Here is a 21,063-nt window from a genome sequence, read left to right as displayed (position 1 = left end):
CCGGCTCATGTCTCCGAAATGAGGGTCAACGCGCACTGTAGGTGTGATCATCTGGTCACGTTGGCACTGCTGTCGTCACGCAGCTCGAAAGCCACATCTGGGAATTTTCAGGATTCCGGCTACGGAAATGGGACTCTACAGGCAGAGGGATAGCGCAACTACGTTTGTGGCCGCGGTGTGTACACAGTGGCCTGTTGTAAAGAACTAATAGTGTGATATGGAGAGCTATTCAATGTTATTAGTGGAAGCGTGTGCAACTTTTTATGACTAGGCAATTTCGCTATAATACAAATAAGACACTGCAAAGGGAAGAAGTACTTTGTCACCTTCATCCGGACAAGGCTGTGCCCGTCGTTGGGTAAACTAGTGCGCGTACACTCCCTTTTTGTGCAAGCTACCTATGACATTGGGATAATGGGGAGTGTCGATGCTGCGGGTGTGGGTGAGAGGAAGGGAGGTTCATAATTTTCTCCTCTACTGCGCGTACTCAGCCAGAGTTAAATGGTTGCTGGTAGTTGCAGATGCACTCCATGAGACCACTTTTAGCCAATCTAGCATTGCCACAAGTGACATACACCCTATTTCTTTTACAAAGGGTTTGAAGAGACACTCTCTTACCCCAGCCTAGCCAGGCCTGTAATATATATTTGTCACACACTGCTGATGAAAATTCAGAGACCGTCGGCAGAGTTTGTGTACCATGTGCAGTCTGACAGAATATGTAGGACACTGAGAGATGTCTTATGAAAGTCACCAATGCACTTTGCACAGAGCCCCACAAGTGTTTGTGGATCTTGTGACGTCTCAGTGAGTGTGTAGTGAAGTTAGTGCTGAGTTCTTTGAGCCTGTACGCACCTTTCAAATACCCCTAATACTGTATCTGTTTCTTGTGAGATGACATTGCCTGTGTAGGAAACTGAGCGGTATATTATGTTTTATTTGTTTATTTATTTATGTATTTGGATTTGTAAAGTGCCCTACCAGCCCACGGGCATCGAGGCACTCTTGCATGACATTGTGTTAGTGACATGCACTTGTCTTAGTTACATAGGGATACTTGGGTCATGGTTACAGTGATATAATCTTATAAAGACCTTAACCACTCGGGACACACAAGAATACAATCAATGTAAAAGAGAAAAGGAAATTTACAGCATAACCTGTCCTCACAAAGAAACTCCTGCTCATGGCCACCAAGGAAAAAAGTATCTCATTATTCCTCTCCATGAAAGAAAGATTACATTATGAAACCCATTTGATTCAACCTGTAGAAAAAGCTTTACTACATTTTGTGCTGCAATTATAAAACACACTTCCACATCATAAATAGGATAAATCAACATAAGAGGACTTTTGACCTTCTGAAGCTCCACACTTTGTGGTAAAACACGTGTTAAGGACTATTGGTTGACTAACCAAGCAATCTTTTGTGGAATGATTTTGATGCAGATGTCTTTTACTGTATCATTACAGATTTTCCCACATTCAAATTTCTGTGCTTGTTTGCCAGTGGTTGGTGTGGGCGTCGAATGTCGCTCCTGCTAACTGTTGAGTGCTAAGTTAGACAGGCCCTTATTTGCTACAAGTAGCACCTACACTGCTGCAGTTGCCCTCGATTTGGAACCCTGCATTGTATGTTTGCGTATACTTTGGGCATATGTTTGTGATGCTTACTTAATAAAATGTAACCTTATGGTATATGTGTGTTTTGTTTTTTTTTAATGTAGGATTCCTTGGGCCTCTACATAACAAAATGTGTTACTCCTGAACGTACACTTTGCTATTTTAAAAAGTTCCTGCATTTTCCTCCTGCGTACACTATTATACCTTTCTTTAGTTGCTCGTCTTTACTCACTGACATGTTGTTTGTTTTAGCAAGACCTATTGCAATGGTTCATTCGTCCAGAAGTAGTACATGTTGTCCTCTCATACATTGTTCAGTAGGTTTCATCCAGTTCTACAAATCCAACGTTACTGGTGAATTACATTGTTGTTCTTGATACGCTTGACAAGAGAATTGTATTGTGGTGATGAAGAAAGTGGTGACAGTATGTACACGTCACTCATTAGCTACATGTATTCATTATGATGGGTGATAGTATATGGGATGCTGCATTTCTGGCAGTACACTCCTGTGATGTTTTGAAGGCCATATGCCAACTGAGGTCATTTCCTGTGATGTGTTCAGGTGAAACTTCATGTGACATAATGTCCTGTGATACTATGTCCTGTCCTTTCATTGCGTGCAGTTCATGTGGGTTCTTTTTCCGTTACTTCACCAATACGGTAGATACGATTGTTGAAACTTTGCGATAGACACACATTTTCAGGCACACAGTGTTGCCATGTGTGCTACTGGATGGCTTTCCACTGGACGCCTTTTTCTCAGGCAGCGTTGTGCGCAGGTGCATGGGTGTACTATGCACAGTGTTGCATTTTTCAATGGAGTAATAGTGCACCACACATGAGCCAACCATTTTCGGAAGATGATGGTTAATTGTAGGGTACCACACATGAATGACTCTGTTGAATGGCACAAAATCCATCAATAGGAAAGCTCCTTTTGAACCTGAGTCCTTAAAACGAGATGAGTCAGATATTTTAGGTGGACTAATTGTTAACCTGAAGGACAATCTAATATAATGTTTCTGTTTTTCCCAGGGTCTAGTCTATACATCAGGATTGTAGTAGACCTAATATGTTCTATTCCTTAATATCACAATGCTCCTTGTTATTTGCCACGTTTGTGACCTACAAACAACACAAGAAACATGTGTCCCGTAATGTAATAGATACACCCGGCCCTTGTACATGTGAACATATTTTGTACCAGGGTCATGTGAATATACTAACATGGTGTGACTCTGTGATCAAGTTGAAAATAGACTCTGTAATTCTGAGTATATTACAATACGAAGAAGACTATACTGACACTCATGTCGGGTCTAGGTGAAGTTCATTATACTGACCGACTGGTTTAACATGCTTATTTAGAGTGTACCACCTAGTGAGTATTTCAGAACCTCATCCTGAGTGTTACTCGCTTTCTTTTACAGTGATGGTTTACCACCGGCAATAGGGCAGTCACTTCTGATCTGACCACTCACAGCTTTCAGAACGGACACATCTTTCAGAATGGGTATAGTTAAACACAAGTTTGGCTAGCTGTATAGGCTGGGTCTATTTGTAATTATTGTTCTGGCCGTCACACCGCGAACATTCTACACTGGGGTTTGCTAGATCGGACTCCATCCTAAAATGGCCGACCTCTTTACGGCGTGAGATTCAAGTACGCACATTGAGAGAGGTTTGCACCGTGTCCCCATGGAAACAGATAAACTCCGGTCTCCAAGCAGCGCTCTCTTCTCAATCAGTAGCCCTTGGCTGACACGTACTATGTGGACACTGTTGTGTAAACTTTCGAGGTATGTTGTTTACAGCTAATTTCAACTATTCCATTATTCTGGGACACGTTATGCTGATGACTCCCGCAATTAACTTCCGATTCACTGTACATTTGCAGATTTCCACTCGGGTCGTGATTCGGTTTGGATGTGCCGTTTCTGCAATTTTAGCATCGCGTGCATCTAGCACTAAAAGCTCTATCTTCTGCACGGCGGTAAGCTTTGAGCCTGCTTATTATCTCTAAACACGGCTGTGCTTCCTGGGGACCAATACCTGATAGAGGGCTTCTCCTTTTTTTCCCTCTCCTCACTCTCGCACTAACTGGAACCCACAGGTATTAGATTCCCGTCGGGTCCTCACCTCTATCTAGGGTGAAGTATTCAGTTTTTCTATGTTTGAACCGACCTAGTGCTACTGCATCTGTTTGCTATAGTACCCACAGAGCAATTCGGTGTTTTAACGTGTTATTGAGTAATACTTATTACCATAGGCTGGTGCCAGTTCTATTCCTAGTTCTAGATTCTTCGTTGAGATTTCTGTCTAACAATAGCGGTATGGACTCTATTGAGTGTTCCCCATGTTGTCTCCCTGTCTAGCTACTGAGATCAATTCCATGAATATAACAGTCACAGTGGCCATTTGGAGTGTAGCTGAGCGAATGCAAAAGAACAACTTCATTTTTGTTCTAGTCCACAAAAAGATATACAGGTGAGCCACTGGCAAACCGTTTTACTGTTAATATAGATGGTAGTCTATATTAGCTCCTTCTTTATGTAACTATTGAATATATCAATCTTGGTTTCTAGCTCACTGGAAAAACACTCAATTAGGTTTTTCGTGTATTAGTTACAGGTGGCAAACTATTTGGCAGCCTCACCCTATTTGAGCTATCCATGTTGTGAGCCCCTACGAGCACCACGAGGGGTAATTAGAATCTGATTTCTGGGCCTCTTATTCACCATTTAGGGAATATGATAAAATAACTTAGCTATAAATTGAGCTTTTCATTTGTCCCCCTCTTTCTTTTAATCTACAGGTTGCACATGCACATCACACTGTTCCTCTTACAAAGCAATTGTTTTTAACAATTGGGATTTTCGTGATTATTACAACTCTCCTGATGAATGTTCTATGATCAATTCCCTAAGAACAGAAACATGTGGAGACATTTTCCTGGATTGGCACAGGGAAAGAACCACTGTTGTTATCTAATAACGATTAGAAACTGATACAGTACCAGCTATATGTTAATTGTATCCTAAAGCTGATGTTATCAAACATTTGATTGTGAATGACGAAATCCAATGTTTTTTATGTGATGATCTTTGATTTTTTTGTATGTATTTAACATTTGTGTGAAGTGACTATGTGTGTGTTTTACTAACTCCTAAAATGTATTAAATTAAAATTGTTATACGGGTTTCGGCGTGCTTTTTTAACTCTGTCTCTTTCATAATTTGATGTGTTTCCCCCCGGCTATAGACAGAGTAGACACCCTCTCCATCTTGTTAGGTGGACTAGTGACTACTGGGATTCCTTCCCTATTAACAGTACTTGTAGGGTACTGTTAATAGGGAAGGGTACACCACGTGGGATGCTTTTATGCATAGCTATCTGTAGGACGTGGGTGGACACTCCACCCACATTAACGTTCTTTCACATATGCTCCACATTGCTCATGTTACCAGGACACAGAGGATCACATACACATGCCTGTACTTGTACTATGCACACACATACATTCTTGCATGCAGTGGTAGGTGGTGGACAACATGACGACATGTGGAGCCTGCTGCCGTCATACAGGTGCATCCGTTGTAATTGTGGGTAGTGTGTAGGACACCTATCTTTTGCTTACTTGCAAGCATTGCAAGGACGACTGTGTGCAGCAGAGTGAACTGCATTTGACGAAAAAAAAGCATACCACCCAAACAATTAGCTCCATTATCATTATTAATGTTCTCTTTTCCACATTCCAACAACCTGATATGGAAGGGAAGGGGTAGCACATGTGCATACTTACTGGGGGAAAATGCGGATTTGCAGACCTTGGTTGTTAGGGCAGGAAGACATTGATGTGTCACCGTCACGTTTCCCATGACATGATTTTTCAGGGGATGGCAGACTGCGACATGGGAAAGGAGGACAAGTGCAGGTGTGCCATTGCCTTTTCATTGTGTCCAAAACATTTCTTTGTACGCAACTTGTAAGGCCCCACAATTGTTGGCTATTCTTTTCACTTTGTGTTCCAGCCTCTCCATTTTCAAACTTAGACAGTTTATTTCTTTTGCTATGCATGCATCTTTTTGTGCAAGGGTTGCGCTTTCTACTGCCTTGCTTTTCTTTCCAATATGTTTTCTTACCAAACACAGAATCTGTTTGCTGTAAATGCAGGAATATATAGTCCATTATGTATGCTTCAGACTACAGTGCGTACCAATGGGTTTACTGTAGAAAGTCATTCTGTTATGCAGGACTTTTGTTTCCTGCCACTCGAAGGTGCTTGCCAGTGCCGTGTTACAAAAAGACACCTTATACATATGTACTGTTGCATAATGCAACACCAGTGCCATCATTAGAGAAAATTCTGCTTCATTACTATATTGTACTGAGGGTGTCCTGTTATGTCTTGTCATTCGTGACTCTGCCCGTTTCTTCTTTGCACCCATGTACAGTAGTAGTGCGGTACGATTGGTCAAGACCGACTTCAATTATGCTGGCAAAAGGTGGGTTGGCAGTCCCTAATTTTAGGGTGTACCATCTTGCGTTCGTTTCACATTTTATGGCCGCTTTCCTTGTGGCTGAACCAGATGAATGGGTGTCTTCTGAAAATATTTACAAGGCAATTTTAAACTCAGTATCTAGGTCTGGATGTTTGAAAGATCCCTTAATTGCTTGTTTGAGGAGTTCTTGGAAGAAATTGAGTGAATTTTTGACAATCGATGCGCTTAAAGATTCTGGGGCTTCGGTTTAGATGAATCCATGTATTAAGCTGGAAGGTAAAGTTATATTTTGTCCTGAATGGTTTCTAGGTGGTGTAAGGTGGATTAATTATCTTTTCAAGAGTGGGAAATGGATGGCAGCGAGAGAAATTCAGGAACAATTTATTATTATTAACCTGAACACCTCTGATTATCGAAACTCAGAAGAGCTATTGGTGAGGTTGATTTGAAGGCCAGGTTGAATTTGGACTTGTTCACCATGAAACCAAAGTTGGGAGAAGGAGGATTTGCCAGCCGAGTTTATGGTTCGATTGTGGCAGAATACAAAGGCAATAAATCTCTGAGGGAAGAGTGGAGTCGAAGGATTGGGTATGATATTACAGATGGGATGAGATGTGGTCTAGAATGTATGGGAATGTTAGACTCTGTTCATTGGGGCTTGGTGAAAGATCAGGTCAGATTAACATTTTGAACCAGATCTTTTGGATCCCTGAGCGGTTGTGGATGGTAGGTCTGATGGACAACTCTGATTGTTGGGCATGTGTGCATGAATCTGGTACTCTTGAGCATATGTTATGGGACTGTAGAAAAGTGAGGGGATTATGTCTGGATTTTTACACAATCTGTGAGAAGGTACTGACTGAGAGGCTGGATTTTGATTTCAAAACTTTGGTGCTGGTGAGTGATGAGATATTGGAAGGGCTCACATTATGCCAGAAACAATGGTTGTTCAGAGGGGCTATGATGGGGAAGAAATTAATCTTTTCGAATTGGAAATCTGTTTTACCCCTGAAACTAGATGTTTGGATCACAGAAATGAAAAATGTGGCAGAGATGGAGAGAGTGCTATACAGAAGAGAGGGTGAACCTGGGGGAGGGGCAGGAGATGGGGGGACTTTGGGGGAGGGGGCGGGCAAATTGGTTGGAGCTGGACTGGGGTGATATTATTGTTGGTACTACTAATGTTGTATATAGTTCTTATTGTCTAATTTTGTTTGATCGGTTCGGTTTCTTCTATGTGATTAGCAATGCTTTGATCTGTTTTGTATTTTGTAAAACTGAAAATAAAAGGTAAAATTGTTAGTTCCTGACTGTTAGTGAAGAGGAGCAACTGGGCTACTTATAGCACTGATGAAAAAAGAGGTAGCCACACATGTGATGTCATCAGTGATGTTATCAGTGATGTCATGAATGAGATTTGCGATGGCATCTTTGATGTCATGGGTGTTAGTTCTTGCAGTGCACACTGGTGGCGCAAGTTATGTTTGCTTAGTTTACCACAACTTGCGAATTTCAGGGGTTTTTCAGTTTTACTTGTAACCATAAAGTCCCTATAGCAACGGTTGTCCATTGTGTCCATTGATTTGCATAGGTTTTTGCTTGTGCAACTTAACCAATCGAATACATATAACACCATCCACGTGGCTCAGGCAAAACCTTGAGCATTGGCAGGGCAGTTTCTACCCCCAAATCATGGAGGGAGGGCAGAGGTGCATTTACTTTTTCATTCGGCAGATCAGCTACAGGACAAAAGAAAACAATCAAGCAGGGGTCACTTGATGAGACAACAGTTCTCACTCAGGTGCAAAAAGTGCATTGTGTTTTACCCAATATTATAACTCTCGAGGACATGTGAAAGGAATACTAGAGTGGTTTATGGTGAGAGGTAGAATTCATTTGAGTGAGCCTCTTTGGGATATTGGGAAGGGGTAATTGTGGATCGGAATTCTTACCACCTACATGTAGCTTGTGGCACTGGAGCATGGGCACTCGTAGGCCAGTGTTTATGGTCTGATGGGTCCTCCACAGCTCTTGGATCAAATTACTGGCTTTGCCAGATTTGCTCAAATCAAGAACGTGCTTCTGAAAATGCAACTTGATGGCTTCTGTCCTCAGCTCTCATCCAGGATTAAATACCAAGGTGTTATCCTTAAGAAAACCTTTACTTCAAGAAGCACAATGTGAAGAAAGCCCAAACAGCCTGGTAGCAGCTCTCTCATTTTTGGAATGGCATGCCCCTCACCCACATCATGAATTCCACACCGTTTCCCAACCCCCAGTCCTTTCCTAATAGGACAGGGACAATACGGTCCATACAGGAGTCCTGACTGCCTTCCCAGCCATTATGAAAGCTGTTCAGCTTGCCACATCCCATCTAATCACAGGACTAGAGAAATATATTCACAAAGCCCCAACTCTCACAGGGTTACAATGGTTACTCTGCTAGAACAGCTTGACTCACTTTACAGCCACGACAAACTAACGTCAATCCTGCCTGCCTGAAAAAAACACCATCTCTGAATAGCCTTAAAGTACCAGTAGGCACAATATCACCTGACTAGAATCCAAGAGCAGCAAGAAGGGAATAACCAAAAAACGGTCCTTTCCCTGCCATTCTACCACACTCTGTAACAGCATTCCATTTCACACCAGATTGGCCTCCTCTCTCCTAGCAGGAGGAACTAAAGTGATCAAATGGAGTATGTATTTCTGGTTTTACTGGATGAAATGCATGGTCTGTTTTAGACATACTGAAATGTGAGGAGATATGGCAGCATTATAACGTACATTTTTTCATCATTGCAGGCTCTTGATTTCATTTTTCATGAACATGCTGATGAAAGAATAGAAATATTGAGAACAGAATATAAAGATGTATTTGATCGTGTGCCTTTTCATGATAAAATGAGGTAAGACAACCATTAAATGCATTGTTTAGCTAAGAATTGTATGGAAATTGTGAAATGTGATCGGCTAACCCTGCAGTAATAGTCCAATTCAAGTATCATAACAAAAGTACCTAATGTTCACTCCAATTAGAATCCTTAAAATAAGTAACTTTATTGGAACAACCAGAGAGGTCAGAGAGAACGAGACATAATGTAAAAGAACCCACAGTCACAGGATAAACTATGCATCAGATATAAAGTAGTGTGAGTCGAATCTACTGAACCAATGCTGAGGGCCAAAGTGACTTCCTTAAACACTTTTGCATAGGGCAGGGGCAGCGTGGAAGTATAAACTATGACAGTGGTGCTGTGTGTGTTGATACTTTTGCTGTTATTCTATTTGTGAACAGTGTCTGAGCTTTTATTCAGCAGGTCATGGCATTATTAGGTTATGAACGCTGCACATGTATGCAGGTAAGTGACTCCAGTCTGAGTTGAGTAGACCCAAAATAGTGAGTGTACTAGGATGTGCTAACGTCAATCAGGGAATGTAAGCAAGTTCTCTCATTCCATAGGGCAACATAACAAATTATTTCATTTTACTACCAGGGGTGTTTGCTGTAGTCTCAGGGTGGGTGAAGGGTTTCCCGCGAACTTCCTCTCTGATCCTCCCACTGTTTCTTCGTTTCCGACACATTTACAACCATTAAGGAATTCCTGAGCCCTTCTTCACTGATGTTCTCAGGGCTTCTTCTCTGTGGCCTCCTCCTGTAATCTCATTTTGCTGTCCTCAACTTGGGTATTGAGACAACCAGATATTGCCTCCCTTGAGTTCTTAGCTTGGTTGTTTTTATGAGGGTCTTTCTCACCTCCCTCTCTGAAGGGTCCTGGAACATGCCCTTCTCACCACCCCACTACATTTGCTCTGATCCATCTCCCCACAAGTGCCATGCCACACTCTTGTTTCTCCACCCTCTGGGGACTGTCATATCACAGATTCACCCTTTCCTCCTGCCTTGAGCCCAGGTGGCCCTCACACATGTTACCGAGCTTACTGTCTGGGTTCTCAATCTCCTCCTCATGTCCTTCTACCTCCTCCTCCATATCTCTCCATTGCTTGATGATGTTCAGAGGTGGACTGGCCCATAAGGACCCGGGAGATTTCCAGGTAGGCCTCTGCACCCTGGGCCTCTTGTGTGTAATATTTCCAAATGTTCTCATAGGAAAAGCATTGGGCTTGCTGAAAATGTGTAATATGGGACTACTTTGACAATCTTTTCCAGGGCCTCTTTGATTCCCTGTAATTATTTCCAGTCTACCACTGATGATGTTCCCCTACCACCTTGTCCAATTCTCTTTCCACTCAGTCCTGGAATTGCTCTACCACCTCTTTCTAGTCAATAACCTCTTCATGATGTCCCCAAATCACCTTCTGCAGACTTAGCTCCTCCTGTACTTACCAATTAACTGAACTGTCTGAAAGGGATCTTGGTCTTTTACAGTCCAGTAACCCCTCGCATGGGGATGGGCAGTTGGGCAGAATCTGCACCTGTGAAAATAAATGGGAGTGAGGCTGTGATTGGCTCTCTTTCACTTGTCCACTGCTCCACATTTGCTTGGTGTCTGCTTTTAGGGTTGGGTTTACAAGGATATTCAACCATTTTAAAAGTAACTGTCCTGTCTGGTATAACCCCTGTTGGGCTCAAGGTTCCTAGGAGCTAGTGTTTGTGGTTCAGGTAGACCTGCACAGACATCAGGTACCCAAAGGATGCTCAATGTGTAGCAGATCCTAGTATTCCTTTGATAGTTCTTGGGCCCCAAATATCTGTCTCTGAGTACAATGATTTGTCCGCTACATTTTTTCCTGATCTTTCAAAACTATTTTCTTTTAGTAGGGACAGTGTCAGCAAATGTCTTAGATCCCTGAATGTGTTATCTGATACCATTAAAGGACAGGGTAACAGATACGCGATTGTCTTTATCCATTTTCAACAATCCCTCTGAACCTATTGCAACTCATACAGAGACAATGGGTCTCATTATAAATACTGCAAAGATGGAAATGTTGGGGTAATTCGGTTACATCTGCTTTATCACTGCATTATTGCACAGTCATAATACGAATTCTAGCAACGAGGTGGACAATTTACTTCTAGCAAAAAGCTGGTGTTAAATATTGTACCTTACTGTCAAAACTCATCTGATTTACCATGAACATTACAGCTCATGGTAAATCTTCAAAAAAAGAACATGACGTTGTATGGACTACAACAATGATGACTAATGCCACTGGGCAACTACTTATGACCCAGTGGATTACCACCGATTTACTGCCAAACTGGCAATCAGACCCAATTTCTTCTCCAGTGTTCCTGTGGTGATCATTTATCTATATAGGGCACTTGACTCTGTTGTTACTGGTCTGCTCATGCTTGTGGAGTCCGCCACTCTTAAAGGGACCGTGCTTGCATGTTCCCCAGCTTCAAGACTAATTAAATGCATTTTTGAAAACAAGCAGAGTATAATTTTACAGACTCCCTTTTGGTCTTGCATCCCAGGTATAGGGCTGTCTCTCCTGAAGGGGCAGTAACACTAATACTGACTAACAAATACGAATTAAAAAGGGCAGAGACTCTGCAGGACATTCTAGGTTTATTGTGAGAATGTTCATATTGAGGGTAAACTTTGGGCCTAGCTAAGGCTGCCATGCTAGTGAATGTGGAGAGAAGCTGCATGGGCTGTCCCATGCCAAAAGAGAGAGAGAGTAATTTGGGATGATCAGAGGATCCTCCCAATTTGTCCCTTGACCAAGCATCCACTACATCAGGAAGGCTGCCAGGTCCCTTGGTCACTCCACTAGAACTCCACAGAGTAAGGCAAGGACTTTGTTACAGTTCACATGAACAATATTGCAAGCTCTCTTTTGGGGTACTTGAGTTAGCTCAGATTCTTCATCTGTGATGTCTCAATCTCTTCTGAGAATTCACCAGGGCTCCCTCCTTGGTCTATGAAATATTCGCTACCGGAACCAAAACATTTGATGGAGCGAAACCTTTGAATTAATCAGAATCACTGCCATTCCTCTGGGCATCTTTCCATATGATAGTTTTTAGTCAGATCTGTAACTTTCTAGAAGGGCACCACCAACGTGCAAATAAGTCTTAATCCTGCCACCAATGGTATCAGTAGCATTGTGGTATCACCAAACACAAGATAGTCCAATTCCCCTAAGTAGAAAAACACAAACAATCACAGACATGTTTTGAACGTGTACCACATCAGAGAAATTCAGCTTGTTTCTATATTAGCTGAGATCAAGGTATACAAGTCAAAGCATGCCTTTTAAGAGAGTAGTGAGACAACATACACCAAAAGCACTGATGGGTGGAAGACCGTGAATTTCACCCACCCATTGGCATTCCCATTGACTTCCTTCCATTCTATCGTTCTTTAACCCCTTTGTGCCTTTGCAGAAGGGGTTCCCCTTATGCGAATCAATCCTGTCCTGCTACTAACAGGACCTGTCCCATCCAAACAGCTGGGCTATATCCTCTCTGTATGGAAAGACAAACAACCCCATGTGTTGCAGAAAAATGTTTTTACAGTAACATTTTGAAGAACCCGCCTGTGCATGTAAAGTTTCAGGATTCATATGTCCGGCTTCATATTTGTAAAATATTGTAATTTGATCATGTTTTGAACAGTTTTTAACACATGTATTTACCAAATGGAAAACAATATTTTCTTAGCCCAAATATTTCAAAATTGACACTTAGATTTTTAAAAAGTTTTGGCATTCAACTTTAGATCTCATAAGGAAGTGGATCACTGCAAAGAAAATTGAAAATCGACTTGGCCAATTTTTAAACATAAATGATTTCAGACATATCTGCATATGGCTCCTATGTCACACACACCTACAGCATGCACTTCTATGACACACACCCTTATCAGACACTTACCTCATTCACACGTGTGACACACACTCCTATGACACATGCACACTCCCATGACACAAACACTCTTGTGACACAGCTCCTCTTACACACACTCCTATGACAAAAACACTCCTATTACACAAACTCCTATGACACACATTCTTACGACACTTACACTTATGACACACACTCATGACAAATGCTCCTACAACACACTAACGATATTCACACTTTCAAGATGTTAGGGAGAATTCTCCAGAATGGCTAAATTCCCTTACCTACTAAGTCCCTCAGCAGCTTTGCTGGATTTCTGGGGTTGATTTATTTCACCTGGTAAGAGTGTGAGCATTATTTCCCACTCTTACATGTGTTTTGCTGTGTGTGTTTAACATTTTTTGTGTTCATAGACTGTGGAGCCTCACCTACTCCACAGGCATCATCTTTTTACTGTGTGTTAAACATCACCTTAAATGCAGTGACACAGGGTTGTCTTTTAGACTTCCCAACTCAGACTCCATTTTCTGGGACTGACTACTGTCTCCAATAACATATCAAGTTGCCATTAACTTCATTAGCTTCTGTAAAACCACAGACCCAGTACACCCTATCTTACATAGAGTACTGGCAAGGGTTAATACTTATCCCTTTTTGTCTGTTTTTCTTGGAGCATATTTTTGCTCCCTTTTCATCAAAACTTGGCTGGTGGCACTTGTAACTACCCTATTTTTCCTACTGCGGTTATCTTAAATAACCTTGGTATTGTTTTAGGCTATCTTGGTAGCCTCAAACTTAAACCCGCTAGACCACATATGTTTTATTTTGGTTCCGGCTGGGTTTATTCGCCATTTCTTTTTGAAAATGTCTTTCTCGTGTTTTACTCTGCACGCCAAACCAGGTTTGGTTCATTTGTTCACTGTCTTTTTGCAGGCTTCTATGCAGAAGCCCTCCTTACGTGCCTGTATGTCTTGGGGGGACAGGATGTGAGGGAGGGGTTTAGGACTCCCTGCACAGGGTGTCCTTGGAGACCCATGTCGCACTTTGAACTGATTGGCTGTGGTGACTGTCCCGGCGGGACAGCCACCCTGCTGTGTGATTGACAGCCAGGCTGTGTGAATGGGGGAAACTGCATAAAAGGCTGGTCTCTGGGTCTGGAAAGGCAGAGTCGCCACTGGAAAGAAAGAACCAATGAGGAGCTGATGGAAGAGGACCCTTACCATGACTGAACAGCCCGGTGAAGCCCTGCTGCAGGTCCGAATCATCAAACTCCAACGACAGAGAAGATCTTCCAGGAATCTTCTTCCCCTGAGCTGGCGGGACCAACAAGTTCACTCAAACTGCAAGCCAGGACTCCCTCCTCTGGCTCTGGTTGAATTTGCTGTACAGATCTACAGTGGGCCGGATAGCCAGGAAGGTCGGACCCTGCTTGGGTTTTAAGGAGCGCCTCTTTTATTTGTTGCTTTGCTCTGCTGCTGTTTTCTTCCCTGGCCAGTGCAGACCCTCCAGTCTTCCTACTTCATGTCCATCCAACAGTCACTTCAGGAACCTTAGCTACAGCTTCTTCTCCATTTAAAGGTACTGTGCAAATCCAGTTGTTCGTTTCGTTCAGCCACGTTGAAAGTGTGTGCAATCTTTCTCCAATCCGAGGGCTTGTCCTTCTCTACTCTTTAAACAAACTTTTCTGCCGACCAATTTTGTCCGGAACTCTTGGCAAAGACTTAACCTCAAACTACCCTGAGCTGTGTGATCTTGAGCAAAAGACTTTTGTCCTATTGACTTTGGCCCTAAGCCTTTTTGATTTGATTCCATCACTCTAGTTCCTCTTTCTAGATTGCCCTGCTTACTTACCCTTTGGCACTGTTCAATTTCTGCCTCACTTTGTCTTTCCCTCCCTTTTAAATTTCTGGAGTGCCATTTTGCTCCCACTTCATTTGTGAGCTTAACTTGTCTGGAACCTATTGGGAGTGGTGTGGTGTATTAAGAGTGTGATTTTTAAACTGCTTTACTTTAGTGAAATGTTATACAACTGATGTGTAAATAAATGTATATTATTTTATCTAGAAACCTTGAGTCAGTGTTTGTTTGAATCATGGTAGTTGCTGTCATTTGTGTAACTATTGATACTGCTCACTTGCTCTTGAGATAAGTCTGGCTGCTCAGCCATCGCTACCACTTTTACTGTGTAGTACAGGCTTGTGCCAAAGGTGAATTTGTACTGTCACTTGTAGTCTTAAATGTGTGGGGTTTTTCCAAAGGGTACTGCATATAATTCTGCCTAACACAAGACACAATCTTACAATACACCTCGAATGACACACACTTATGGCACGCACTGCTACATCACTCACACTTTTGACACATGCTCCTATGGTACATGCTCCTACGATACTCGCTCCTCGAACAACACTCTTATGATACAATTATGACGCATTGAAAACACAGGCTTTTATGATACAAGCTTCTAGGACACACTACTATGACACACTTTTGACACACTTAAAACACCTACACGTATGACACATGCTCCTATGACACATCCACCTGTGACACTCACTCCTATGACACACACTCTTACGAGACTCACAAGTAAGACTTTCACACTTATGACAGTCACACTTACAATACATTGTCCTTCCCTGAGCTTTGCTTATCACTAACATGTGGGCTACTGCCTCCTTGTGTCTGTCTGTGAATATGGGGTGCGTGCGATCATTATGACCGCAAAGTCTTCACCTTAATCTCTGCTGTGGCTTGCTCGGGTGAGCGTTATGCTGCTGTGTGTTCCTATCACTAACGCTGTCGCCTAAAAGCGACGTTACTCGCAACGCCTGTCTTGCTTAAGCTCCTCCCACCTGCGGGTGGGGGCTTGAGCTTGTAGCACTGAGCTCTGCTCTACGCTCGCGTGGGGACCGCGAGTCCGCTCTGGAACACAGAAGCGTGCTGCGCTGCTCGCGGGTGCCGGCTCTTCCTCCCCAAGGGTGTGGGCCGGGCCTCGCGAGTGCCTCTGATGTCCGTAGACCGTGAGGCCAGCTAAACCCCTGCCGTGCCAGGAATGCGACATGGGGCCGCCGCCTCGTGGATAAAAATTCAAGCCGGTCCGAAAACACCGGAACGCTCACTCGAATACTCCTTGCAATGCCTCTTACTAAATATGGCTACCTCTCTACGCGAACGCGCGTCTGAGAACGACTTCTAAGTCTAGAAATACTTCTGCTGGCTTTCGTTTTCACACATACAATGTGCCAAATTCACCAATGACTAATGTCAACATCATTAAAACTCTTCCATTCAAACTCTTTTCAGTTCACACTGACATACTGAGAGGGAGGAAAAACACTTATCTGCTTGAAGAGCAGTAAATGAAGAGGAAGAGTCTAGGCACAGTAAGTGGGTTGTGACTGGTTGGGAGGACATGGACTACAGAGACTCATGGGTTGTGTAGTTTGGAAAAAAAAATGAAAAGTTTGTTGTTCATTCTTCAAAGTGTTACATGAGTTTGTTGAACTGCTGAAGAGTAGAAGCATCTATCCAAGCAATATTTCCAGGCCCCCTGCACTACCGAGCACTGCAGAGGTTGAAGATAAAGCATCTACAACAGGGTCTGAAATATCATCAGCAGGTACCCCTAGATCAGGACTCCATTATAGAGCTAGAGTGGAGGTTAAAGAATATGGATGCTTGGAATGGGCGAGCCATATTTGGAGACAAGCCGGATCTGATAATAGAATCAGACGCCAGCCGGAAGAGCTGGGGAGCCAGATGTGACACTCTTCAGACCAGAAGCAAGTGGAGCGAAGAGGAACTTCGCCTGCACATAAACTGTCTGGAACTACTAGCAGGATCGTTCACGATCAAGGTTTTCACAAGAGGAAGAGTAAAATCTGGTGTCCTGCTGAAGATGGACATCATTTCAGCAGTGCGGTACATCAACCACTTAGGCGGTACAAGGTCCAAGATGCTAGCAGAGCTAGCGAAAGACCTGTGGCACATCTGCCTACGATCAGAAATGTCAGTGACAGCAGAGTACCTGCCAGGCACACTGAATGTAGTGGCAGATTGGAACTCTTGGTACCTGACAGACTCCAGCGATTGGAGACTTGATCCAGCGGTGTTTCAGACGCTGAACACGAGATGGGGACCATTACAAGTGGACCTGTTCGCCTCACGCTCAATGCACAGTTGAGCCTCTACTAGAGCTGGAGGCTGGATCTGGGAGCGCAAGGAACCGACGCTTTCCTACAAGAGTGAACAAGAGCCCCGCACTACGCTTTTCCCCCCTTTGTGATGTTGAGTGGAAGTCACAAGTGTGGTTTCCAATGTTAATGGAAATAGTAACGGACATACCCAGAGTCCTTCCCTAAGGCGAGCGACTGCTCACGGACCCAGCTGGGACGTCTCATCATCTGAGAGTGAGAGGGACACTCCCGCTAGCCGTGTGCAGGATATCAGGAAACGCTGGGCACTGCCAGGAATTTCGGCGCAGGCTGCACAGCTCATCGCTGAATCCTGGGCTCCATCCACTAGGAGGAGCTATGACGCAGCTTGGCCAAAATGGACAAGCTGGTGCAAGAACAGAAGTGTTCATCCCGTTTCAGCACCTGTAGTGGAAATACTGAATTTCCTAGCAAACCTATTGCAGAACGGGAAAGCTTTTCGTACAATAGGAGTGTACAGAATAGGCAATATAGGCAGGGCACCTGCCAATAGGAGGCGTCCCTGCAGGAGAACATCCTGCAGTAGTGAGGCTCATCAGAGGTGCGAGATTCAGGGTCCCTCCAGAGCCCAGGTATAGTACAACGTGGGACGTGTCTAAAGTATTACACTGGTTATCAGATTGGCCAACAGATAAGTACCTGTCACTTAAACAGTTATCAGGTAAGCTACCTATGTTGTTATGTTTAATCTCCTGCAAACGAGTGTCAGACATTAGAGCCCTAGAGATTAACAGGCGGTCCTCTGGGCCGGATGGAGTGACTTTCTCTATAGTCAAGAGGACCAACACTGGTACTACTACAGTCCATTACCCGTACTTTCCGAGCAATACAAAATGGTGCATAGCATGATGTAGTAAAGAGTACGAGAGTAGGACTGCGGACATTAGAGCAGTAAGTACTACACAGCTACTAATAGCGCGCAGGAAGCCCTATCATGCAGTTACATCAGCTACCATCGCAAGATGGGTCAGAGAGATTATGCATGCATCAGGTGTGAATGTGGACATGTATGGAGCACATTCAGTGAGAGGAGCGATGGCCTCTAATTTCAACTAAATTCTACTAATTTGTCTTCTTTGCAATTAGTTATCACACTCTTAGGAAATGTAGGGCATTATCAACTATCACTGAAGACACTTGTCTTAATCACAGAGAGGCCATCACACACCTACTTGAAAATATTTTCAAATGAGGGCTGTCTTTTTAGATTGGCCATTTTATTGAAAATAACGCTGAACAGAGGAATTCTATGATTTTAACCTAAATGTTATGTAGTGTTGCTATTGCTCTAGATTAATATCTTCTCTCTGTCTACGGTATTCTAAAAGGAACATGGAGTATTGTATTGTTTCTATGGATGGCCCACCGTTATGAAAGGTTTGAACCCAGAACATCTTGTATTTTATTTGTAAGTCTATATGACTGGGATTTTCATTGATTTGTATGAATTAGGCAACAGGCATTGTGTGTTTGAATGCCTTGTATGAATTATTGTGATCATCTATCGAGGTGGATGAACAATTACATTTACTAGTGTTATTTATTGGTGTATAATTATTTTTGCTGAAATGAAGTGTTATGAATTTTGCTCAATTCGCCTGACTGGCAATCGACTTTCATAATCGTTAGAGCCATGATCAAGGCTATATGTGGAGGCGGAAAACGTCCCCTTAGAATTAAGAAAATAGGTTCACCATCTGTAATCTCTTTTATTTTCATAGAATCACTAAAATGCAGGGATGGTCTACCAAATCTGTTGGAGCATTAATGGGTTTACTTGAGTCCACATGTGCATTCCACACATTCCTCTTGACTGATCCAGAATCAGCAAATGAATTCCTCAAAAAACTGCAAGAAAGGTAAGCATTTTGAATTCCTTGGCATTGTGTTTCTGATTGTAGCATGCAGAACTGTACAACGGCTACATACATCTATCTTTCTAATTATTTCAACTGCTCTGGAAAACATTGTATGAATCTGTGAACCATCAGAGGTGACAGCTATATATTGTTTAAATATTAAAATGTCCACGGACCAGAAGGATCCATTCCCAAGGCAGTCTTCTAAGGCAGCACCAGCAGCTGTCTTCTGCTGCGCTGCAACCTGAGTCCACCATGGGACCCCTGCATCCCCCACGAGGACAGGACTGCAATCGATTCAATGTAATGCCGCTGCCTGCAAAGATGGCTGTCGCTGAAATTACAAAGAACAGCCTCCCCCAGGCTGCAATCAGCAACATAGCCAGACCCAAATGGCTGCACCTGCAACCAATCACCCTGTCATTGGTCCGCTGGATGGTGGAGCAGGCATCTTCCCAAGGCAGTCTTCAAAGGCAGCAGGAGCTGCCTTCTGCTGTCCGCTGCTTGTCACTGCCATCCTGCCGCATGGAAATACTATCAGTTAGAGGGAAACGTAAGTCAAATGCCACGCCTGTAAATGCTGATGTAAATGCATTGCGCACTGTTAGAATTAATTCCAGTGCTTGTTCCATGATCCCATCCCCCACCAGGTTCTTGCCTTCTGCCCGCATTGTTCCTACCGTTCAATTACCCACCCTGTCACTGAGCGCAGCGCTCTTATCATGTGCAACGAAATACATGCGAGGACTGCTTGCAACCACAGCGTCAAAGCGGCACGCTTACCGAGGCTCGCTCAATCTGCTCCCCCTGCCAATTTACCCATTCTCACTGCGCACTGCCCACCACACGTTTGATAGAGTAGTCACGTCCATAACGTTCACAACTCAGCATCTAGCACACGCCTGTAGCTCTACCCAGCAAAGCCCCTCCAGTGCTACCGAGCATACTGCAAATGATTGCCTCAACTGCCACCAGACATAACTTGGGACCCCTCTCCACTGCCATGAGAAACACAAGACTCACTAGGGAAGACTGTGTGAGACTGGAGCCCCAAGACCCACATTTAGCAGAAATGGTCTGTTCTCATGCAGGTTCGAGCAGACACCTCTACACATCCGCCTACCGGGCAATACTCACGCTCATACTGTGACCAAGTATGGAGTGCCCTCGGGAAAAATTAATCCAGAACATTACCATTGACCCCAAGCGTAAGGAGCCCCCCACGATGAAAGCTAAATTTAAGGGCCAACAGGCCTTAACCAGCACCAGATCACACTTCGCCAGAAACAATGCCACTCCCATCAAAGTACCCAGAACTCACAATCCCCAAACCATGCCACTAGACCCCACCTCTGAAGTCCCCACCTGCCCCACTCAACTGTGCCCTCATCAGTGCACATTCCGACACAGCCCACGCACTAGACATCCATGACATGCTACTTAATCAAAAACTGGACCTTCTTGCAGTAACAGAGACCTGGTCACACCAAGCCTCTGGCCCGCTACTATCCCTAGCTATCCCCAACGGCTATACCATCCTCAGAAAGGATAGGGAAGTATTCCAGTGGATGCAAGGATTAAATTCAAAACCCTCTGCATTGTCCAAAAGGCTTTCTGGGGCCTGGGTACAAAATACCTTCAGCTATCCCTCTGCAAATACCTTCCCTTGTGAGCTCCTTTACCGCTAACTCTCAGGGTCAGTCATTTTTCAAAAAAATTAGCTGGGGGTAGATCTCTGTCTTCGGCTGGGGCCTCCCTCTGGAACAGCCTCCCTGCCACTCTAAAACTTGAGGAGAACCATCTTCGGTTCCGGAAGCACCTCAAGACCTTCCTCTTTGCTTCTGCCCACGCTCCCCCTCTCCCCTGCTGATCTGTTCTCTCTTGGCATTGTGCACCTGGCAACCCTCTGTCCTCTGGGCCCAGGTACCTGCTCACCCTGCCTCCCTTCCGCACTGCCAGGACCACCCCTTGCACGGGGGTCTGTATCTGTACCCATACAGTCCCCCCTTTTCTTCCTGCACTTATCAGACCTACCATGT

General features: G+C 43.8%; 1 protein-coding gene across 1 annotated transcript in view; it reads left to right on the top strand.

Moving 5' to 3' along the window:
• Positions 1-19,028, top strand: part of LOC138535347 (uncharacterized) — a 289,703-nt gene extending 270,675 nt beyond the window's left edge. Inside the window, exons 4-5 of the mRNA XM_069641292.1 lie at positions 8,934-9,037; positions 18,887-19,028. Coding sequence (XP_069497393.1) covers positions 8,934-9,037; positions 18,887-19,028 — 246 coding nt within the window. The remainder of the gene's footprint in view (positions 1-8,933; positions 9,038-18,886) is intronic.
• The last annotated feature ends 2,035 nt before the right edge of the window (positions 19,029-21,063 follow it).

The sequence above is a fragment of the Ambystoma mexicanum genome, chromosome 1p, assembly GCF_040938575.1.
Source record: "Ambystoma mexicanum isolate Mex_15411 chromosome 1p, UKY_AmexF1_1, whole genome shotgun sequence".
Classification (NCBI taxonomy): domain Eukaryota; kingdom Metazoa; phylum Chordata; class Amphibia; order Caudata; family Ambystomatidae; genus Ambystoma; species Ambystoma mexicanum.
The sequence above is the reverse complement of the archived record's forward strand: the minus strand, read 5'-3'. Positions and strand labels throughout refer to the sequence as shown.